This window comes from Polypterus senegalus, chromosome 4, assembly GCF_016835505.1.
Source record: "Polypterus senegalus isolate Bchr_013 chromosome 4, ASM1683550v1, whole genome shotgun sequence".
Lineage (NCBI taxonomy): Eukaryota > Metazoa > Chordata > Cladistia > Polypteriformes > Polypteridae > Polypterus > Polypterus senegalus.
This window is the reverse complement of record NC_053157.1, coordinates 181,269,719-181,294,931: the sequence shown is the minus strand read 5'-3', so window position 1 is coordinate 181,294,931 and position 25,213 is coordinate 181,269,719. Positions and strand designations below refer to the sequence as shown.

The following is a 25,213-nucleotide window of genomic DNA, read 5'->3' as shown; positions in this document are numbered from 1 at the left end:
GGAGAAGTGCGAAGAGATTTAAGGTGGGCCGGGATTACGAGTTTTTTTTGTAGGCTTCTGGAATTCTAGTGTTAAGTTTCCAGCTATATCCCTGTGTTTTATTGCAAAATTTATTTTAATGTAACAGCTGTGATCTACTGTACTTATTCTTTTCATATTTAATACATTTTGTTTATTTAGCATCTTTTATATACTTGTCTCCATTTGCTTAAGCTGAAAAGGTTCAACTCTTTCAATTTTTCTTTTTTTGTACTTACCTTAGCTTTTCTCTGGGATCCGGAGGTGGTTCATTGTGCGGTGTGTACAGCACTGCAGTGTATAGATACATGCTCCAAACCAACTTTCTTTGGCACTGCAGCCTTTTTTGTAATGCAGAGACCAAAACTGCACAGAGTACCTTCTTTGACTTATACTCCAAACACGGATATTTAATTCAATATCCTATTAGCTTTATTGATCACTTCTGTACACTGTCTAGATGTAGTTAGTCATGAGTCTACTATGTTCTATGTTTCAGAACTCCCATTGTATATTCAAATCTAACATTTTTAGTTCATACATTTAATACTTTACATTGACTTACATTAAATTTCACCTGACACAAAGTTTTCCAATCCTGTATACTGTCCAAGTCCCTCAGAAACAATTCTGACAATTCTACATTACTTGCCTTTCCACCTAGTTTAAGATAATTTTTAAGGTTCACTAGCTTGTTGATTAAATTCTTCTCCAGATTGTTTTATGTATTGTATATTAAAAAGAGCAGCTGCCCAGGCACTGATCCCTGAGGTACATCTTTTTTAACGTCATCTGATCCTGAAAAAACATGCCTTACAATTATCCTTTGCTTCCTGTGTTTGAGCCAATTTTGTATCCACCTACAGACTATGCCCTGAGTTCTGGTTTCTTTTAGTTTGTGTGGTACCCTATCAAAAGCCTTCTGAAAATGAAGATATCAATGAGCGATCAGGCTGCATTTTCATTTTTTTTTGTCTGCAAAGTTGATGTGCTTTACTTGACTTAGGAATCCTGTGGCTCATGTGCATGCTCATTGTTATGACTGTGTACCTTAACTATAAATGAATAAAATAGATGCCAAGAACTACTGTGTGAAATAGCTACTGTAATTCTGCAAACTCCAAATTCATCATTGGGAACCTGGGTCTAAATTGTCTACTGCAAATGCAACATTTGATGTGGCAAAAATTGAAAATTTTTTTCTTTTTTGTATACATTATTATGGTTTATAATTGGCATGAACACAAATAGAAGCCAGCAATTATTTAAATAACATATCAGTTAAATAAAAGCTCTTGTGTTTGGGTTTAAAACATTTTATCTCACCGGAAATGTTTAATGCTTGACACACACATGTATTCTGGGCATTGCAGTTCCATTCTTTATTCTGTCCAAATTACTTTATAATCATTGCAAACTGTGATGTTTAGTATCTTCCTTTTTTAATGTACTATATTACTGGTGAACAGGTATAGCTGTCAAGTACATGATTGTGCTTTTTTTTTTTCATTTAAATAAATAAACTTTTACTGCCTTTCATGAGTCATGGTGATAAGTGGCAGTCAATAAATTCCTGGTGTTGAGTTTTGTCAACTTGAAACATATGGTGTATAGTCAGGTGTCCTTAAGTTATAATATAAGTTAAGACTTATATTCAGGATTAATTACAATACATTTTTCCATCACAGTTAGAGGACAGTTAAATTAGTAAGTAGTGGAAACCATACGGCAGATATTTAATGTTGTTCAGTGTAGTGAATGTGGTTTCCGCTCTGAGGCATTTCTGGTAGCGTTACTGAGCATTTTTTTAATTTTTATGATGAGTTAACTTTGCGTTTAAGGAGGTGCATTTATTGGGTAGTCCGTAGCACCTCAGTTACTATGTATCTCCTGGATGTGGCAATGAGAAGTTTGTTTCTAATCTCCAATGGGGGGAAGAATAGGAAAATTTGCTTTAGCTGACCAAGAGTTCCTTAAACTCATCCAACCTATTTACTGTGACTATGACAGTGTTTATATACTGTAGGTATACACTATGTATACAGGTGCATCTCAATAAATTAGAATATCATCGAAAAATTTATTTCAGTAATTCAGTTCAAAACATGAAACTCATATATAGATTCATTACACACCGATATATTTCAAGCATTTATTTCTTTTCATTTTGCTGATTATGGCCTACAGGTAACGAAAACTCAAAATTCAGAATCTTAGAAAATTAGAATATTACATAAGACCAATAAAACAAAATGATTTTAATACAGAAATGTTGGCCTACTGAAAAGTATATTCACTCAATACTTTGTCGGACTCCTTTTGCATAATTTACCGCATCAATACGGTGTGGCATAGAGGTGATCAGCCTGTGACACTGCTGAGGTGTTATGTAACCTCAGGTTGGTTTGATAGTGTCTCTTTGGGGTTCAGGTCAGGTGAGTTTGCTGTCTAATCAAGCACAGTGATAACCATGGTCATTAAACCAGTTATTGGTACTTTTGGTAGTGTGGTCAGGTACCAAGTCCTGCTGGAAAATTAAATCAGTATCTCAATAAAGCTTGTCACCAGAGGGAAGCTTGAAATGCTCTAAAATTTTCTGGTAGACGGCTTCACTGACTTTGGACTTAATAGAACACAGTGGACTAACACCAGCAGATGACATGGCTCCCCAAATCATCACTGGCTGTGGAAACTTCACACTGGACCTCAAGCAACTTGGATTCTGCCCCTGTCCACTTTTCCTCCATGCTGTGGGTCCTTGATTTCCAAATGAAATGCTAAATTTACTTTCATCTGAAAAGAGGAGTTTGGACCCCGGAGCAACAGTCCAGTCCGTTTTCTTCATAGCCCAGGTAAGGCGCTTCTGATGTTGCCTCTGGTATAGGAGTGGCTTGACACAAGGAATTTGACAATTGTAGCCAATGCCCCAAATAAGGAGCAACAGTTCAGTCCGTTTTCTTTTTAGCCCAGGTAAGGCGCTTCTGACATTGTCTCTGGTATAGGAGTGGCTTGACACAAGGAATGTGACAATTGTAGCCCATGTCCCAGATATTTTTGCTTCACAATCCTCTCAAGGCCGCGGTTATCCCTGTTGATTGTGTACCTTTTTCTGCCACATTTATTATTCCGTTCAACTCTCAATTAATATGCTTGGATACAGCACTCTGTGAACAGCCCTGCTTCTTTAGCAATGACCTTTTGTAGCTTACCATCTTTGTGGAGGGTGTCAATGACTGTCTAATGGACAACTGTCAAGTCAGCAGTCTTCCCCATGATTATGTTGCTAACTGAACCAGACTGAGAGACCCTTTCAAGGCGAAGGACACCTTTGCAGGTGTTTTGGGTTAATTAGCTGAGTGGAGTGTCACACCATGAGTCTACAATATTGAACGTTTTCGCAATATTTGAATTTTCTGAGATACTGAATTTTGGGTTTTCATTAGCTATAAGCCATAATCGGCAAAATGAAAAGAAGTAAACGCTTGAAATATATCACTCTGTGTAATGAATCTATATAATATATGTTTCACTTTTTGAATTGAATTACTGAAATAAATTAACGTCACGCTTCCACCTCCCCTCAGCCTGCAGCCTCTGTCTAAGATTAGCTAGAATATATCGCTTCTGCAAGTGAATTTTAATTCTTACGTCAAGGAGAGAAGTTGCAAAATCAACAAGAATGTTCAAGCAAATTCTAGACAAAGTCCAATCTAAATCCGTTAAGTAGTTCTCTCGTTCCCTAGCTAAGCGGATGTAAGATACACCCTGATGCTGGTCCATGAGTGAGGAGGGTTTGACCCGCTGCGTTTCTGTCGGATTTGCGCAAATAAATCAGCGCCGCAAGCAAACTATATTACTTAGCGCAATGAGAGAGGTTGCAAAATCAACCGGAATGTTCAAGCAAATTATAGAAAGAAATAAAAAAAACCTGATAGTATCCGTATGTATGGTGTTTGCGTCAATACCCTGTATCTATGACGATGTATGCTGTTCGCATCAATACCTCGACTCAATGTAAGATAGAACCATGCAGTGGGACTCTGCCTCTGTAGTTGGAACATAACGTGGCAAACGCAGTATTGCATGATTGGCTAAGAATGTTCGAATGATCCAGTGACGCCACTGGACGGCTGAGTATAGTAAGTTGGTGTTGGTTCGCGCAGATAACAGTAAGCTCGGTGTTTTAAAATGTGTTATTGAATCGAGCTGACGTATGTGAACCGGAAGAGAATTCCCGAGCTGAGGTGCATTATGAGAGACACTCGAGCTCCCATAGAACAGAGTCTGACATGTGGTACAGAAAGTAGATCCGCAGATGAGGGTCTGAGTGAGCGAGAGGAGTGTCAATCTTTAGAAGATCAGTGAGGTTGTGGAGAGCTTTAAATGTTAAGAGCGGTATTTTTGTATTGTATTCTGTAGTGAACAGGGAGCCAGTGAAGTTGAGAGAGAATAGGTGTAATATGTTCAGTGGATTTAGAACAGGTAATTAACCTGGAAGCAGAATTTAGAAGAAGTTGTAAGTGATGGATATGTTTTTGTGGGATGCCAGATAGAATAGCATTATAGTAATCTATATGTGAGGTGACTTGGGCATTAACCAATACTTCAGTACTGTGTTGTGTAAGAGCAGGACGAAGTCTAGAAATGTTTCGGAGATGGAAGAAGGCAGTCTACGAAATGTTACTTATATGGGAGGAATTATTTAATAATAATAATAATTATTAGTATTTAATAATTGCCTTTATTAGTGTATAAATAGATATAAACTACATTTAAACGATTCGCCAAAATCTATTTTATGTAGACGATACTGTTTTAAACGTTATTGTTTTTTCATCAGAAAACCCAGTTTCCACGTCTACCTGGATTAGTTTAAATGGTACTTTTACCACTTGCAATAGGGTGGACTCACTGATGTATCATGTCGACTGGGCAATGCCATGAATACGGCGTCTATCTATATACAGTGCATCCAGAAAGTATTCACAGCGCATCACTTTTACCACATTTAGTTATGTTACAGCCTTATTCCTAAACTAGGCTGACCCGCCTTTTAAGGCGACCGACTTTTAAGTTGACCACTTCTTAAGGCAATTCAATATGTAGATCAATTTGATATTTTATACAAACTCATTAATTTGGTTATATAGCATTTGAGCGGTATTACTTTAATATTCGTAGTTTCTGTTATTTTTGTGATGAAATTTACTTTTTTTCTATATTGAGGTCGCCCTTTTGAACCCCCCTGATATTTACTACGCGGTGAGGCATTTTTACTCCATCAACATTAATTATTTCCAGAGACATAATTTTGTCTATTTTTCCAGCGCATTGTGCACAAAAGCAAGGGAACGATGGGAGCACCAGAACTCTGCTCACATCATGTTGCTTCATACCGCAAGCTGCAAGTAGTAAGTCTGTGATAAGCGGAATACCGCTACGCTTTCCACTCACGGGACGGAAGGACAATCCCGACCGCTTTTATATAGTAAGAAAGAAGAAGAAGATATCGCACAGTCTGGAGTAGAAAATCATCTTTTACCTTGAAAAATGAAACTACAAATCCCATCGTGCATTGTAAAATGGACCGGGCGTGTGTGAAACTCTGCGCCTGCGTAGCACTCATGGTACGGAAGGACACCCGACCACTTTTATATAGAAGGATGGATTAAATTCATTTTTTTTCTCAGAATTCTACACACAACACCCCATAATGACAATGTGAAAAAAGTTTTCTTGAGGTTTTTGCAAATTTATTAAAAATAAAAAAACTGAGAAATCACATCTACATAAGTATTCACAGCCTTTGCCATGAAGCTTCCCCTGACCATCCTTGAGATGTTTCTGCAGCTTAACTGGAGTCCACCTATGGTGAATTCAGTTGATTGGACATGATCTGGAAAGGCACACACCTGTCTATATAAGGTCCCACAGTTGACAGTTCATGTTAGAGCACAAACCAAGCATGAAGTGAAAGGAATTGTCTGTAGACCTCCGAGACAGGATTGTCTAGAGGCAAAAATCTGGGGAAGGTTACAGAAAAATGTCTGCTGCTTTGAAGGTCCCAATGAGCACAGTGACCTCCATCATCCGTAAGTGGAAGAAGTTCGAAACCACCAGGACTCTTCCTAGAGCTGGCCGGCCATCTAAACTGAGCCATCCGGGGAGAAGGGCCTTAGTCAGGGAGGTGACCAAGAACCCGATGGTCACTCTGTCAGAGCTCCAGAGGTCCTCTGTGGAGAGAGGAGAACCTTCCAGAAGGACAACCATCTCTGCAGCAATCCACCAATCAGACCTGTATGGTAGTGGCCAGACGGAAGCCACTCCTTAGTAAATGGCACATGGCAGCCCGCCTGGAGTTTGCCAACTGGTTTGATGAGACAAAGATTGAACTCTTTGGTGTGAATGCCAGGCGTCGCGTTTGGAGGAAACCGGGCACCGCTCATCACCAGGCCAATACCATCCCTACAGTGAAGCATGGTGGTTGCATCATTAAGCTGTGGGGATGTTTTTCAGCGGCAGGAACTGGGAGGCTAGTCAGGATAAAGGGATAGATGACTGCAGCAATGTACAGAGACATCCTGGATGAAAACCTGCTCCATAGCGCTCTTGACCTCCAACTGGGGCGACGGTTCATCTTTCAGCAGGACAACGACCCTAAGCACACAGACAAGATATCAAAGGAGAGGCTTTAGGACAACTTTGTGAATGTCCTTGAGTGGCCCAGCCAGAGCCCAGACTTGAATCCGATTGAACATCTCTGGAGAGATCTTAAAATGGCTGTGCACCAACACTTTCCATCCAACCTGGTGGAGCTTGAGAGGTGCTGCAAAGAGGAATGGGTGAAATTAGCCAATGATAGGTGTGCCAAGCTTGTGGCATCATATTCAAAAAGACTTGAGTGTAATTGCTGCCAAAAGTGCATCGACAAAGTATTGAGCAAAGGCTGTGAATACTTATGTACATGTGATTTCTCAGTTTTTTAATAAATTTGCAAAAACCTCAAGTAAACTTTTTTCATGTTGTCATTATGGGGTGTTGTGTGTAGAATTCTGAGGAAAAAAATGAATTTAATCCATTTTGGAATAAGCCTGTAACATAAAATGTGGAAAAAGTGATGCGCTGTGAATACTTTCCGGATGCAGTATATATGTCTGTATATATGTATATAAATAACATTTTTTCTATGCATAATATCTGTACATACAGTAAATGTATATCAAAAATATACATTTGTATACATTTATATACATTTGCAAATATCAAAAAGGCAAGTTTACAGGGGGATATTATAGTCATGGGGGATTTTAATTATCCAAATATTAACTGGGATAACCTTGCAGATGGAGGAGCACAAGAGCAGGAGTTTTTAGAAGTAATCAGTAAATGTTTTTTAACACAGCATGTTAGAGCACCAACACGGGGTGAAGCCTCTCTGGATTTAGTGTTCTGTTATAATCAGGATAGAATTGAGGGTGCAGAGGTGATTGAACCACTAGAGTCAAGTGACCATAATGTAATACAATTCTCAGTATTTTGTAAGAGTACAGATGCAAAGACTAAAATTGTTAAGTTGAACTTTGGTAAGGCTAATTTTGAGCAGATGCGACAAAGTCTAAGTAGGATAGACTGGGATAAGCTTTTAAATGTGGAGACAGTCGAGGAGCAGTGGAACAGGTTTAAAAATGTTTTACATGTAATGCAGGACAAATACATACCTAAATTTGGAATTAATAGGAAACTAAAAAAAAACCTCCACGGTGGATTAATAAAGATTTAAAAAAGAAGTTGCAAAGGAAAAAACTGCTGTATAAGGCATGTAAGACTAATGACTGCAAAGTGAATCGTGGAGCGTATGAGAACATGAGGGCAACCATTAAGAAGGATATCAGGGGAATATAGCAGATAAGGTGAAAGAAGACCCCAAGAGATTCTTTCAGTGTTTTAGTAGTAAAAGAACAGTTAAGGAGGAGGTCAAGTTCATCAGGAATAGTAAAGGGGAATTAGAAGATACAGACAATGAAATATCAGATGCCCTAAAAATTTTTCTGAGGTGTTTACAAGTGAGCAAGTGGACAACCTCCCAGAGGTAAACGCAACTACTAAAGAGGTACTGAGGGATTTGGAAATTGTAGAGGGAGAAGTGCTGCTCAGATTAAATAAGATGAAATCAAACAAATCACCACGACCAGATAGTATTTATCCTTGTGTTCTTAAGGAGGCTAGTGAGTACATTTATAAACCCTTGACACACATTTTTTAGGATGTTACTGCGCACTGGAGAGACTCCGAAAGACTGGAAAATGGCAAATATCATCCCATTATATAAAAAGGGTGACAGGACAGATCCAAGCAACTATAGGCCAGTAAGCTTAACGTGCATCACAGGAAAATTGATGGAAGGAATTATTAAGGATAAGATTGAGCAACACATGGCAAGGACAGGAGTTATTCTGAATAATCAGCATGGTTTCAGAAGAGGGAGGTCGTGTTTTACTAACATGCTGGAATTCTATGAGGAGGCAACAAAAGGATACAATGAAAGTGGAGCTTATGATATTATTTATCTGGACTTTCAGAAAGCATTTGATAAGGTGCCACATGAGAGGTTGAGCATCAAGTTAAAAGAAGTGGGAGTTCAGGGTGATGTTTTTAGATGGGTGTAGAATTGGCTCAGACACAGGAAGCAGAGGGTGATGGTGCTAGGAACCTCATCAGAACTGGCCGATGTTAAGAGTGGTGTTCCACAGGGGTCAGTGCTAGGGCCGCTGCTATTTTTAATATATATAAATGATTTAGATAGGAATATAAGTAACAAGCTGGTTAAGTTTGCAGATGATACCAAGATAGGTGGATTATCAGATTATTTGGAATCCATTATATCATTACAGAAGGACTTGGATAACATACAGGCTTGGTTAGATTTGTGGCAGATGAAATTTCATGTCAGTAAATGTAAAGTATTACACATAGGAAGTAAAAATATTAGGCGGTCGGAAAATCGAGAGTACACCTTATGAGAAGGATTTAGGAGTCATAGTGGACTCTAAGCTATCGACTTCCCGACAGTGTTCAGAAGCCATTAAGTAGGCTAAAAGAATGTTAGGATATATAGCGTGATGTGTGGAGTACAAGTCCAAGGAGGTTATGCTCAACCTTTATAATGCACTGGTGAGGCCTCATCTTGAGTACTGTGTGCAGTTTTAGTCTCCAGGCAACAAAAAGGACATAGCAGCACTAGAAAAGGTCCAGAGAAGAGCGACTAGGCTGATTCCAGGGCTACAGGGGTTGAATTATAAGGAAAGATTAAAAAATCTGAGCCTTTACAGTTTAAGCAAATGAAGATTAAGAGGTGACATGATTGAAGTGTTTAAAATTATGAGGGAATTAGTACAGTGGATCGAGACTTGTATTTTTAAATGAGTTCATCAAGAACACAGGGACATAGTTGGAAACTTGTTAAGGGTAAATTTCGCATAAACATATGGAAGTTTTTCTTTACACAAAGAACGATAGACACTTGGAATAAGCTACCAAGTAGTGTGGTAGACAGTAAGACGTTAAGGACTTTCAAAACTCGACTTGATGTTTTCTTGGAGGAAATAAGTGGAAAGGACTGGTGAGCTTTGTTGGGCTGAATGGCCTGTTCTCGTCTAGAGTGTTTTAATGTTCTAATATATCCTCTTTAATAAAAGCCCTGTGTGCATCCAGGTGTCCGTGTGTTTGTGTCTTCTGGTGAAGTGCGCGTTTTATTTATACTGCACTTTATATGAATGATCTCAAAGTGCTACAGAGTAAAATAAAGTAATAAAACAAAAAAATATTACAGACATATCTGCCACCCAAAAAAAAAACTACACGTCAAGTAGGACAAAAGACACAAACAATTAAATCCTATATTAGCAAAATCTCCTGGAAGAATGGTCAGCTCAACAAATAAACATCAACAAAAGAAAGGCTGAAAGACAAAGAAAAATTTCGAGCAAATAGATTGATTGAAGAAGAAGAAAGTGAGCGTCAGAAAAACGCTAAAAGAGAACGACTCAGAAGAGCAAACCTTACAAAAAGTTGGCATTTATTTGCCAGAACCAATATTCAGCCACGGTCAGTTATATGTTGCATCATCAAGAGTTAGAAGTTTTCCAGATGTTGTTGTCAAGGTTGTAGATGGTCCTGATCAAGGCAAACTGTTGCCAAACTCAGAATATTTACAAGAATTTTGTCTGTAATGAAATTTTATAGAAACATTTCATGAGGTACAAAAATAGAAAATTTTTCCTAAATATCTTCTTCAGATATTGTGTTGTACAGATTGTTACAAAGCTTTACACTAAGACAATATTAATTATACTTACTGTGTTGTCATATACGTTTCTATTTTATTTTTATTATTATTTTAGTTTAGGCTTCTTGCAAAAATATTTTTGACAAAAAAAATTAAGACAAGAAACAGAATGAGGTCATGGTCCCTTGCCATTTAATATAGACTGTTCCTACTAATGTTTATGCAGTACTGTTCTAGCACCCGTTATTGTAACGGGCTTAATGTCTAGTATATATATAATGTAGTATACTGTTTCTTCGTGTGTGTTTTTTACAGATTTTTTATACATATTAAAATATACAGTACTGCGCAAAAGTCTTACACATTTGTGAAAAAAATTTAAAGTTGTAATGCTTACAAAAATAATACCATAGATTTTATTAATTCATAAACTTCCTAGAAAATGCAGTGAACAAGAAAAGCCAAAAATTAATTCATTTCGTTTGACCACTGTTTGCTTTAGAAACAGCTTAGGTTGTTGCCAGCTTCTTGGAAAACTTGCTAAGTTCCACTGCAGACTTTAGTTGACCTACTTGCTTTTGTTTTAGCAAGTAATCCCAGACTGAGCTGCTGATGTTAAAATCAGGCCCCTGGAGGTACGTGAAATTTGTTGCAGGCTTTTCTTTTCACTGCGGATAGTTTCTTAGATTTTACACATGTGCATTTTGTTTGTGTTGCTTAGTGTAGAAGTGTATAGATGTTTGTGTGTATGTGTGTGTATGTACAGTATACTGTATATGTGGAAGAATTAACATCATTTGATATAACATTTTTTACAGTTAAATATCTTCACAAGAAAAATATTTTCAGTCTTACCCATTTCTATTCTATTTTATTGTCCTGAAGCATTATAACATAGTTTGAATTCCTTTGAATATTCCATTGCCATATTCAGCATTCTACTGTATAATAAACTGTGTGAAAAGACAAGAACAAAGAAATAGTTTTGGGGGAATTCACCTCGTATATTATCACAACTGTAACAATCATAAAGAGGAGTAGTCACCAAAGACTACAATTTGGTGAGTGGATGTCTTGGGTTTTGTACATCCTTGCCAGGATATATGGCGGAAGTGAGGTTGGCAGAAGGCCATGGTTTGGTGCTGGAAGTAGGTGGAATTTTACTTGGTTCTCCTTTCTTGAGGTCTGTGGAAGTAGGAGAAAAGGTATTAGTGTGATTCATCATCCCCTGACTCTGTAGCTCAGTTAAGCCCTTGGGCTGCCCCCCATGTACACATGTGTGACATCTCCAAATCACTGCAGTTTGTCAGTTTTCTGTCAAGTGTGTGTGTATTAAATAGAACTTTATGACAAATACTCTCTGAATCCTTATATAATATGTGGATGTTCTTCTTTTTATTCCACCACCCACTCTTGCCCATTTTCTATATACTGTATTGCCTATGCCTCCTGCATGTCTAATATTTCCTTTGACTCCTGGTAGGGGTTGAAAAGATTAGGGATTAAAAACTATTTTAAGGTATGTGACTCATCTCCTTTTGTGGATTTCTAGCTACTAATTTATATGCATGTGTGTGTGTGTGTATGTATATATTCGTTGATAAGTTGTAAGTTGGGGAATAGAAGGCCTTAAAAAGACTGAATTTGAAAGGAAGAAAATGTATATTTTTCATTGGACGAATTCTAATTAGATTTTTCACTAGGCCTGGTGGGGCAAGGAAATATTGCTTTTTTTTTTTTTTACTTTTTATTATTATATGCTTACTGGCAGTACTAATTACTCACTATATGAGATGTGTGTATCAATGCTCTTTTAAAATGTAAACATCCAGATATAAACTTCAAAACGAGGAGAGTTGATGTAGTCCCTTCACAACTGTTTTCATCATTATAAAAAGCCAAGCTAAGTACTCCCCCAAAACTGCTGTTGAACTCATTTTCACATGGAAATGTGCTATGAGCAAAGAACAGTTTTCATTTTGGCTTTGTTTTGTTAAGAATAGTTTTATCATTTACATTGTATTTCAAATAATTGTCAAGTATTACATGATTTATCTTTTTTTTTTCCTTTCCAGAATAATTATTACTTTGAAACTGCTTATGCAGGAAATATTGATGTCAATTGTAAACAGACCAGTCCTTGTAAAATCTTTCATGAAAAGATCACATCTTCAGCAGTAGATCAAACAATGCCTGTTTTAGAAGGCGCTGAAGAACTTAAAGAGAGTCAAGAAACTAAAACAGTTGGAACTGCAAACCGAACTTCCAAAAATGCTAAGTGCATTCCCTCACTGAAAAGGAAACACAGCTTTATGAATAGAAAAACTAAAAAATCATACAAGGGGGCACCTGCACTGTCTTCTGGCTGTATGGAACAATTTATTAACATCCCGAGAAATGATCACATGAACAGTTTTATAAATGTTCCCAAAAAGCATTTGCCAAATTCACAGTACAAGATTATTGATATATCAGATCTTGACAAACATGATTGTTCTTATCTCCTGAGAAATGCAAAACAAGCAAAAGGCTTTGCTGTAACTATGGTTTATCATGATGGAACATCACAGCTCACTACAACGCAGGTCAGACAAAATTTATTTACTATTTGAAAGTACTCATTCAAAGATTTTAAACTTTCTTTAAACTCCTACGTTTTACATTTTTGTACAAACATCCAATGTTGGCTTTTATGTCTTCAGACATCTTACTGCTTTACAATAATTAATTGTTTCTGTTTAACTTTAGTATCCCTCAACTGTTGTATTTCTCTGACTTGGAGTTAGGATTTACATTTCTATGAAATGTCAGTATTAGTGTCAGGAACAATTCCAGAAATCTTTGTTTAAACTTAATCAAAATAAATTAATTCATACAAATCTGAGTGGGTAATTAAGGATAATTAATGTAAATGACAGATTGAATAATAATGATTAATAATAATTGTTATGAAATTAAAGCATAAGCCTCTGTGATAAATAGTATTTAGTAGTGACAGTTTAGCCATTTAGCAAGTATGTTTATTTTGGCATAGATATTAAAGGTAAAGCTGCAATTAAATATTTACTGTCCTTTGCAAACATATAATCGGAATTTAATTCAAAATGTGAATGTTCAGCAAGGAAGGGAAAACAAATGTAGCCAGAAATTAATTAGTAATTTGAATAATATTTATAGATGCACACCATAGTAGTATGTTGTGTTGTAGTCTTTGAAATATACAGTTCAGTTGCAGGTTATAATTTGTGATGATTATATTCACTATTGCAAGTTGTATATAGATCTTTTTTTTTTTTTGTGTGCAGACCTTTCCTCCAGTAGTCAATGGAGTACTTGTTTTACTGAAGAATTGTGATGGTTCTAATACAGAAGCTAGTGCTTTATCTGACTGCTTACAATCTGACAGCAGTTACCTTTATTTGAAGTTTCTTCCAAAACAAATATTGCTTGAACAAGAAGAGGAAAATTCCCATTTTATTAGGTAGTATCTAATGTGGTCAGATATGTATTTATGTATTTTTATTTTCTGATTGAAAAAAAATATTATTGTTTTAATTATATAATGTAGAAAAATCTTTAAAGACAGAGATTAAATGATAAAGTATTAATATTCTTCATACACTAGTTTAATATCCAATGGCATTTCAATGCAAGTATTTGCAAAAATGAGTTATAAACTGATGGACAAGGGTAAAATGACTTGGACCCCACTGAAAATTGGTGCATTTCCTAATTTAAGTTTATATTTTGTTATGCTTTAAATAATTTTCTGTTAAAAATATCAAACAACTGGGTTGTACTACCTTAAAAATTGTAATTACAATATATGACAGATTTGTATTCTTTTTAGTCAAGTGTAGAGTCAATTTAACACTGAAAATCTTGTTTAAATGGAAAAATACATACTTGTTGATACAGCCTCCAAAAACTGCAGGTATTCAGCAATGGTGTAATTTTTGACTTGCTATTAAAAGTAATTTTCAGTCATATTTAGATTTTTCTCTTTGAGTGATTTAATCAACAAATTGAGTTGGAACTGGGGGAAAATCCAAATCATTTAGAGTTATCCTAAAAGTATGTATTAAGTTGACATTTTGTTCGTAAACCAGTGACCTTTCTGAGTGACCTTTACATAGGAAAAGTTAAAGTGTGAATATAGAGCAAGTAAAATTGATAAAAAATAATGTAAGCAGTGTAAGGAGTACACAAAACTGCCTTAATTTTCTATATGTTATTTACCCTGTCATGTCCAAGAAGAGTATTTTCCATGGTCAATTAAATTAAATGCTATATTTCAAACATGGTATTCTGCAAGGAATAGCAATAATGATATATGTATAACTTTCATTTTAAAACTGTATATGATATAAAGTATAGTTTGAAGATTGTAAGGTCCCTATGATGATGTTAATAAAACTTCTCAGAAACTTATGACTAGTCTCTATTGTAGCTGCATCTATTCCAGCTTGAGCAGCTACTGAGTTAGCAAGGTAGAGTTCAGTATAATTCATTTGCATAGCAAAAAAAATTCCAATCTAAAACATGTATTTTAAAAGTTTTTGTGAATATTTGAAGAAAACAACAAATCAAAAAAAAATTAGAAAAAAACTATTTAAATCTTTTTTTGTGTGTGCATGTGTTTAATATCTTTTTCTATATGTCATTGCGGTCTTACCTTTTTCATGTTAAACTTCAGTTATGTTCTGTGTTTAAAGTTAAATTGCTCTTCTATAGTGTATTCTAATAAACATTAATAAGGCTCAGGTTACGAGTTATGATACTTTACAGTTTGAAAGTGTTTGCCCCTATGCCGTGTCGACTGCAAGGCAAAACGGACAGAAAAAAACCCTACAAAAAAATAAGTTGGAATATTTCATTTACATTTTGTCTTGTTTGGGATTAAGGTAAAAGCTATTATTTATTTAACTATGTGTTTTATATAGAAATGTAAAGCCAAATGTTTTAACATAGATTAATATAACATTAACTTGCTAAAATAGTACTTAGAATTAGTTCAGTTTAGCTTATTTTTTATTTAGTAATCTTTACTGAATTCATGCCATTGGAAGGTACACAAATGTAGTAATTTAATATGGTAACAATACTACCTCAAGATAAACAAGAAATAAAGCAGTCAATATTCCTGCAGAAATAAAGGAATCTCCAGAGGTTTAATCAGTTAGTTTTATTGACCTAGTCCAACTCGCCTTCCTCTTCCTTTTGGACAATCTACAGTTTCGTACAGTGTTAAAGTCCCAACCATATCAACTTATTGTTAAAGTAAAATAAGATAGTTACTGACAAAGTATAATATTAATAATAAGGTTTCTAAACACATTGTTCCATTCTAGCATGGCAGTGTCACAGTGGCATGGAGTACTACAGCAGAATAGAGGGAAAACAAATTAAATTGACCAGGGTCCATAAGAGTAGTGTGACAAGTTTCTGTTTTTGAACAGATAAGTTTCAGACGCGATTTCAAATGTAACTTGTAAAAATTAGAGATGCCACAGATCCAATACACAATTTCAATACTGAGCTAAGACTGGCACAAAATACTTCTTTGATTATTAGGAAGAAAAGGAAAGAAAAGTGAGAATTCAATATAGGTTTTCAGCAAATCTAACCTGAAAAATCACAACATAACATTAAAGATGGTTAAAGCAGGCTTCATTATAACAGAAGCTGATTGTAGCATCATGTTAAATTTAGAACAAAATTACTGATGAAGTTACTATCTGCAGGAAAATTGTGGGTCACTTTAAACATATCTACCTTTTTCATAACTAGAGGTCATTCAGGTAGAACTGGAAATGCAGCCTGAATGTCTGCAGCAGGTCAAACAAAAGTTCATGTGAGCACGCTTACCTCTATGTGTTTTTCTAAGATCGGAAGGAGAATTTTGAATTCTTTTATCTAGTGTTTTTTAATTGCTGGCTCAAAAGGTAATGCATTCACCAAGGCTATTTTACGCCAACCACTTTTATGGGGCATATTTTCTGACTTACTTATATCTTCTATCTCATTAATAAGTCCAGTGTTGCTTGACATTGGTTTAACTATATCTTCACTGTTTAAATAACCACAGTTGCCGCCTGAGCTGTTCCTTTTGCTTCTCTCTCTCACAGGCGTAATGTTTTGTATACAAAGAAATCAGACATAAAATGCAAAAATATTAGTATAATCCCTCAGTTTTGCATATATGTGCAAATAATTTTATAAAATTATCTGACTTAGATTCTCCTGTTTTTGGACGCAGAAGTTTGTTAGCAGCGCAGACTTTTTTCCCCATTGAAATGTAGTGAGTTACAGTTAAGTCTCAAACAAAATATTCAAAGATACAGTTAGCCTACATGAAATATCTACTTAAGAATAGTTTTACTTTGTCACTTTACACCTATGATACAGTGCAATATGGTTAAAAAATGCTTTACCTTCATCTTACGTTTTTCGGCATCAGAGGGTTAAGCTCTTTTTGATGTCTATCTATCAATGTGGCTTGGGCTGCTGTAATTTTCTTTATCATGTGATGTGCGGCTGTTAGTGAGTCATCCCATCATACCTGTTGGTAGATATCCCTCATTGTGTGACATAACAGCCTAGTGATAATTGTTGATATTGTATTGATTACCCTAGTAACACAAGCCAAAGCTTCTCTATCATTACAGCTGTGATTTGTTTATATTCTGTATTTAATTTTTAAGCATATAAGTGCTTCATTAAACACATGGTGGGGCTTAGCTGGCTACAAACAGACAGATAATGTTAATACTCCCCAAATATTGAGGCTAAACTAGCACCTTGTGAGGGCCCTATGCATCTGCATAGTTCACATATAGCAAGAAACTGCTCTAGTTACAGCTGTCAGTCATTTGGTCTACAGAGGAAGGAAAAGAACTGGCATTAGAACACAGTGCCAATCCCTGGAGGTTAGTGTAATTACAATCACCAAAGGCCTTAAGCTGCCCCTATGCACATAACAAAATATACTTTAAATAAATCTGTTCAGGGATAATACACAAAATAACTTCTGGTAACTGTCCAGGCTATATCGATGATACATTGACATAAGATATATTGGTATTTTTATTGTTGTTTTTTTCTTCCTTACCCCTATATCATATGCAGTATGCACTCTTGGAAGCTTACAAAATTAATAATTGTTGATCAATTAATAGTTTTAAACTATTAAATTCATTTAGAAATTGATACCAAACCTTTATTTTTTTTTTCCTCATATTCTAATATTTGTTCTGGATCAATATTTCATCAAATCTTTTGTCCAAAGTAATTACTTAAGAGGATGATATTGATAAAAGTGCTTTAATGTGCAATTTTAGTTAAGATGTCTGTAAGCATCTGCAAAAAATGGCTAACCATTTCAAGCTAAAGATCCCAAAAAATACACCTATAGCACACATGCTTGTATTCACCAAATTCTTCCCATAACTTTTTACTCCTTTACTGAAGCTTCTACAGAGAAAGGAGAGAGAAATTTTCAAGTGAGAGAAACGGAATTTTAAATGATAATGGTCTATGCCAGAGGTGGTCAGTGTCGGTCCTGGAGAGCTGCAGCGGCTTCTGTTTGTGTTCATCATGCACTGTTTATGATTTAATAAAACACACATTAGAAAATGTGACAGACCGAAAAATATCTGTTTTAAGCTTCAAATAATTTGAATGATATGCTTGGAAAGGAAAAAAATCTACAATGTAAGAATCTTACATTGCAGACTAACAAATCATATAATTAAATAACGTCTGAGATTGGCAAAGATTGGTTTCTAATTAAGCAATTGGGTTAGAATGAAAACCTATAGCCACTGCGGTTCTCCAGGACTGACATTGCCCACCCATGGTCTATACGTTTCCTGGTTTGTTTGCATCATACAAAGCAAGTAAATGTCTATTCACAGTAAAGTATTTGTACATTTGTATACAATAGTTATGAAGGAGTAAATCAGGTCTTCCAAATTTTTACATTTTTGGCAGGTATACCCAATAAAGGCAAGGCAAGGATTACTCTTAATGGTTTTAAATGTTGTCACAAAACGAGACAAAGACAGAAAAAGGTTTGGGGCAGCCACCCATGTAATTAGGTATCCTGGCTGCAAAGTCGTTTTCTTTTTCCAAATACAGCACAGAAGTGCTTACAACAGAGTCCAAAACAAGACTGTCAGAGAAGGGAAAAGGGAAGGCTTTTAAAGGGGGAGGCAGGAAGTGAGGTCATAAGGATTGGGCACGTGTTCATCTTTCATTGGATTAGTCCCGGATGTGACATCAGGGGGGCGGAGCTGGCAAGGTCTGTCTCCATTGGCTCGGTCCCAGAAGTGACGTCCAGAGAGACAGGTGGAACCTCCCGGGTTAGGTCTACAGGGAAGTGAGAAAGAGAGTTAGTGCACTCTGCCACATCCCGGTATGGCTCAGAACTGCCTTCACTCGAGCCCTTTAGCTGCCTCCCATGCGCGCGTGTGTGACAAGGCCCCCCCCTCAGCCCAGACCCGTCGGGTCGGGCGACCTAACCGAGAGGTCGTGAACCCGAGAGAGCATCAGCGTTGGCATGGAGAGCACCCGGCGATGAGCGGCGAAAACTTATGCGGCTGCAGGTCAAGAAACCCCCGAGGTGACCCGCGGATTCGACTCCTTGTGCAGGGCCATCCACTGTAGAGGTGCATGGTCCGTGACAAGGGTGAACTCACGGCCCAACAGGTAGTACCTCAGCTGAGTGATCGCCCATTTAATCGCCAGAGCCTCCCTCTCCACCGCTGCATACCTGGTCTCCCGGTCCAACAGTTTCCGGCTCAGGAACATGACGGGTGTTGACACCATCGACACTTTGGCTCAGCACGGCTCCCAGGCCTGTGTCCGGCGTCCGTCTGGAGGATGAAAGGCAAAGAAAAGTTAGGTGCCATCAAAATAGGTGCGGACGTAAGGGCCTTCTTCAAGTCACCAAATGCAGTCTGTTTTGCAGTCCATACCACAATGTTCGGGCCCTCTTCTTTGTTAAATCAGTCAAGGCGCGCTTTCTCCAAAACCGGGTACAAACCGGCGGTAGTACCCGCTAACCGAAAGGCTTGGACCTGCCGCTTGGTTCATGGACGGGCCATTTCAGAATGGCATCAATTTTGGAGCACTGTGGCCTTACGGTACCCCACCCACCAGGTAGCCTAAATATTTGGCCTCGCTTAATCCAAAGAAACATTTCTTGGGATTAATCCGAGCCCGCCTCACCAAGTGTCCGTAATACCGCTTGGACATGCTGTAGGTGTTCCTTCCATGTGCTGGAATAGATGACCACGTCATCTAGGTAGGCAGCACTGTATGAGTTATGAGGCCGAAGCACTCTGTCCACCAGACGCTGAAAGGTTGCTGGAGCCCGTGTAACCCAAATGGAAGGACACGATACTGCCAGTGTCCGCTAGGGTACTAAACGCGGTTTTTCCTTCGGAGTCCGTTAAAGGAACCTGCCAGTACCCTTTGTCATGTCAAGTGTGGTCAGGTATTGAGCCTGTCCAAGCCTCTCGAGGAGGTCGCCCACGCGTGGCATTGGATAGGCATCAAATTGGGAGACCTGGTTAAGCCGGCGGAAGTCATTGCAGAACCTCCAACTCCCGTCAGGCTTACCGACGAGCACAATGGGGCTGGACCAGGGACTATAACTTTCCTCAATCACACCTAGTTCCAGCATGCGCTTGATCTCAAGCTCCACTTCAGCCTTTTTTGCCTCGGGAAGGCGGTGCAGGCGTTCTCGGACAACAACCCGGGCTCTGTCACAATGTTGTGCTCAATCAGAGAGGTCCTTCCGGGTGTTCACTGACTACCTCTCGAGCGGTCCGGATAACTGTTTCCAGCTCCTGCCGTTGCCTGGGTCTCAAGTCTGTGCCAAAGTTAAGGTCGTGTGTGTGAGCGAAGAGTGGCGGGCTGGCGGAGGAGGGATCGGGTCCCTGTCCTTCCACGGTTTCAGCAGGTTCACATGATAAACCGCTCCTTTGGCCGACGATTGGGTTGACTCACCAAATAGTCGACCAGTCCCTTCCTCTCCTTAACCGTAGGGGCCCTGCCAGTGGGCAAGCAACTTAGAGTGGGAGGTAGGCACTAGGACCATGACCCGATCTCCGGGCGGAACTCCCGAAGAGGCGTGCGCGGTTGTAGTACCGGCCTGTGCTGCTTGAGCCTCCTCCATGTGACTTTTAAGGACAGGCGAATCTTTCCAAATCTATCGCGTAACTGCGCGATATACTCCAGTATGTTTGTGGAGGGAAGAGCCTCCTCTTCCCAGCCTTCTTTCAAAATATCAATATGCCCGAGGTTGTCGCCCATACAGTAGTTCAAAGGGGAGAACCCGTGGAGGCTTGTGGGACTTCCGATAGGCAAAAGGACGAGGGGAGGAGCTGATCCCAGTTCCTTCCATCCTCGCTGACCACCTTACGCAGCATTTGCTTGAGAGTTTGATTAAACCTCTCTACTAATCCGTCGGTTTGAGGATGATACACGAGGTTTTAAATGCTTTATTTTCAGTAATCTGGCAGTCTCCTTGAACGTCTCCGAGGTGAAGGGGTCCCCTGGTCTGTCAAGACTTCTTTGGGGATCCCCACGCCGAATACCCTAGTAATTCCCGCGATGGCTTTAGAGGTAGCTGAGCGCAACGGAACAGCTTCGGGTATCGTGTAGCATAATCCACGAGGACTAAAATGTACTTGTGTCCTCGGGCTGAGGGCTCTAGAGGTCCCACCAGGTCGACCCGATTCTGTGGAAGGAACGTCAATCAATGGAATAGGAACAAGAGGAGCACGGTCCCTCCTAGGAATCTGTCGCAGTTGACACTCCGGGCAGGAAGCGCCAAAGCGGCGAACCTCCTCATTAATTCCTGGCCAGTAAAACGGAGCTTGATCCGCTCCAGAGTTTTTCGGTGCCCAGGTGGCCACCTAGGAGGTGGGCGTGTGCTAGCTCGCAGACCTGCCGCGGAAGGTACGCGGCACTAGCAGCAGCCTCGTCTCCTGCCCGTCATGCATTGCTACGGTAAAGGAGGTCATTATCTAGCACAAAGTAGGGGCCCTGTGGCATCGACTGACTAGTGCGCTGGCCATTGACAAGGACCACTGCATTTTTTACAAACTTCAGGGAGTCGTCATTCCATTGCTCCCTTTGAAAGAAGCGGCGTCTTTTAAATTGAAACCGCAACACGGAGAGAGGGTCAGCGCCGACCTCAATGGGCGTGGTTTCCTCCCGCTCCGCCGGCGTTGGTGGATGGCGTGTCAGCCTGCGGCGGCCGGGAGTTGCCCGTCAGCCAGGGCGGCTGCTTCCTCTCTCTGCCGGCTGATTACACGGCGTGGAGGCAGCTTGAGACGGTTCATCTCCGTCCATAACGAGGCCCAACTTAACCCGGGAGTGGTATGTGTCTCACCGCTTTTAATTTCAGACCAGCTCCGCCCCAGTATCACCGGGTGTGGAGGATCAGGAAGGATTGCCACGGTTACTTTCTGGACTGACCCTCCGTAGCTAATGACACAGCGGCGGTCCTGTACCAGCGGGTTTCCCGTGGACACAGGTTATACTGGTCTTGAATTTTAGCCATTGTCGCGGTAGCACAAAGCGGCGGGCAACAATGGAAATGTTGCTGCGGAATCGAGCAGAGCGGAAGTTTTAAACCGTTAACGATCACCACGTCTGTATGCGGGACCGTCAACGGGTTTGTCAGAGCACACCAAGCCCTCCTCCCCCTCCACCTGCATTCCTCCTCGCCTCCAAGCGGTTTGCGCGCGCGCGCGCGGACCCGATACAAGCTCGGGTTGTACAGGGAGGGGCTAGGTCTTGGGACATACCCGGCTGAGTTTGACAGAAGGGCGGTTCTGCTCTCCCAGAGTGTGAGGCCGCCCTCTGTGTTTCCAAAGCTCTATGAGCCCTGACATGTTAAGTAAACTGCGCCCCAGACCGGCTGGGTGAAGCCCTGGGGAAGTGCTTTCAGGAGCAGATAGCAAGCTACCTGCTCAATTACCTGGTAGGGCTTGTTTTCCAAGGGCGTAGCCACTGCCATACTTTTGCCCATAAGGACCAGGCTTGTTTACTGGTCGGCCTCTCAGGGTCCAACCTCCACTTTGTTATTTTACTCACCTGCCAGTCTGGGGCACCCCTAGGTGGTAAATGGGGCTGTGGTTTCACTGGGGGGCAGGCACTCTCCCCCAAGAGAGCATACTGAGTCCCTCTCGTCTCCCCCCTCCAGGGCAGCCCAATTCGGTGAGCCCCACCCGCACACTCCCTGGCCTCTCTAGATGGCCTAGTTCTGCGTGCTGGGAGCGGAGCCCGCACCGGGTCTCGCCGAACCACGGGGCACCCTCCCCGCCTGAATACTCGGCCCGATACGCTCCCACCTGGGTGTTTTGCAGGTCCTGTCCCCTTCTCTTCTGGGACTTCTCCATCCTGCCGACTACGCCACTGTCACAAAACGAGACAAAGACAGAAAAAGGTTTGGGGCAGCCACCCATGTAATTAGGTATCCTGGCTGCAAAGTCATTTTCTTTTTCCAAATACAGCACAGAAGTGCTTACAACAGAGTCCAAAACAAGACTGTCAGAGAAGGGAAAAGGGAAGGCTTTTAAAGGGGGAGGCAGGAAGTGAGGTCATAAGGATTGGGCACGTGTTCATCTTTCATTGGATTAGTCCCGGATGTGACATCAGGGGGGCGGGAGCTGGCAAGGTCTGTCTCCATTGGCTCGGTCCCAGAAGTGACGTCCAGAGAGACAGGTGGAACCTCCGGGTTAGGTCTACAGGGAAGTGAGAAAGAGAGTTAGTGCACTCTGCCACATCCCGGTATGGCTCAGAACTGCCTTCACTCGAGCCCTTTAGCTGCCTCCCATGCGCGCGTGTGTGACAATGTACAGATATCTCATTTAAATTTTACATCTGACAATGTGATGAGCTGTAGTGCATGCATTGTATTTTATTATTTTAAACAATTAAAAATTAAAAACTTGTTTACATTCTAGACATCCTAGAGATAATAAACACTGCTTTTAAGGACAGTGATCAGATGTTCAAACGAGTTTGTGTTGCTGATGTACCTAACAATACCTTCATGGTTACTGGAAAGTACTGTAATTTCAGTGGGATCCAGTGTCTGTTGCTGGTAGAATCCAAAAGAAATAATAATTTTTATTTTGCAGAAAGATCCTACTACACTTAACTAAAACTAACCAGCCTCTCATTTGCTTTGATGCAAAGAGTTTCCTTCGTACACTTCTTTGCTACCATATAGAAGAAATCAACTGGAAACAAGGCAAGATGTTTTTATTATCTATGCTATTTAATTTATGATTAAAATTGTTTTGCAGAATTTGATCAATGTCTGAAATGTCTGGTTTTATATAACTGATACATTCCTACAGTATACTTGCAGTATTTTACTTTGTATCGTAAATACCCAGCTTTAGAAGAAATTTTATTTTTCAAATTTGAACAACCTACTCTCTTTTCTTTTCCCTAATTGAAAACTTTTCTAAAAATGTCAGTTTTGTAATGTGAAAAATATTTTTTCTTTTGTTGCTTATAAATTTAAATAAGGAAATAAACGTATTTCTTTTCAGTTGTAAGTTGGAGAATTTATGATCCTTTTATTGCTGCATGGTTGTTGGATCCTGCTGACACACCATCTTGTTTTCAAACATTATTGACTAAATATTGTAAAAAATCGATTTTTTACAAATGGCAGGTTCAAAGTTCTGAAAAGGTAATTAAATGTTTTGATAATTAAATTTTTTGTTTGATAATGCTTAAAATTATTAAACATTTTGCCATGCTAATGTAATATGATATGATAGTAACACTCTGAAATGCAAAACAGACAGTAGATATCCAGATGTAGAAGACTTAATTTTGAAGTATTTAAAAAAAAAAAAAAAAAATTGTTATTGTTGCTTTGATATGTGTAAAAATGAAGGAACAGTACAGTAAAAGCATATGCAATACCTGAAAACTGCCTGTAGGAAATTTGTAATAATTTCTTATATCAATAGTATTGATGCTTGGTTTGTGTACCAGAGAACTGTTTTTAGATAGGAGTGTTTCCTTGAAAAGAGAAAATAAAAGGCCAAGCCACTACTTAAGACCATCATGTCTGTTTTCAGAAAGTATCTGAGCAGCTTCTGCAGTATGTTACTAAGCAAGTTCAGAAAGTTAGTGTTTTTTTGCTTGTAGTTTTAAATTATTCTTTCATAATCAGCATTGGGGATATGCACTTTAGGAGGCATGCATTGCAAGGCCAGAAAAGAGAATGAATCGTTTATAACAGCACAGTGGTCAGTTGAGTAATTTTTAAAGAAAGTATAAAAGGACAAGTAACACAGATCAAGTAATATTTATTTTTAAAGGAAAAAAGATAATGTGTCTTTACATGACAGCTTACACCGAATGATATTTACTGTTATAGGGAGAGTTTCAGAGTGTGAGTAACATGAATGACCATGTTCAGGGAGTTGAGCTGTGAGATTAGAGCTGTGAGAAGGGACATATTGGACCTCTTTTTGGTGACCATCTCTTCACAGGGTGGTTTATTATGCTAATACTAGAATGAGTTTCTTGCTGGTACTCACCATGATCTTTTCTACTTTGGAACTTATGATGATATCATTCTCTCCCTAATACCTTGTACAATGCAGTAAACAGGGTTCCCTCTGTCATGGAAATGCTGGAACAGTTATGGAAAATTAAATGTATTTTTCCTGACTTGGGAAAGCTTTGAAAAATTACCAGAGGACCATTAGGTTTTGGAAACGTCATGGAGGTTTTCTTTAATACACAGAAAATAAGGTCTATATTATATAATTTTGTAACTTATCAAAATCTTGAAAAGCGCATCATGTTTATTACTGTTATGAGATCTTGCGACAATAGTGTACTTAGCCGTAACACACGTGC

At 39.1% G+C, this 25,213-nt stretch overlaps 1 protein-coding gene across 1 annotated transcript in view; it reads left to right on the top strand.

Annotated features, from left to right (window-relative positions):
* Positions 1 to 23,487, top strand: part of LOC120528774 — a 66,067-nt gene extending 42,580 nt beyond the window's left edge. The window contains exons 5-6 of the mRNA XM_039752910.1: positions 12,379 to 12,888; positions 23,464 to 23,487. Of these exons, the coding sequence (XP_039608844.1) occupies positions 12,379 to 12,888; positions 23,464 to 23,487 (534 nt within the window). The remainder of the gene's footprint in view (positions 1 to 12,378; positions 12,889 to 23,463) is intronic.
* Positions 23,488 to 25,213: the final 1,726 nt, after the last annotated feature.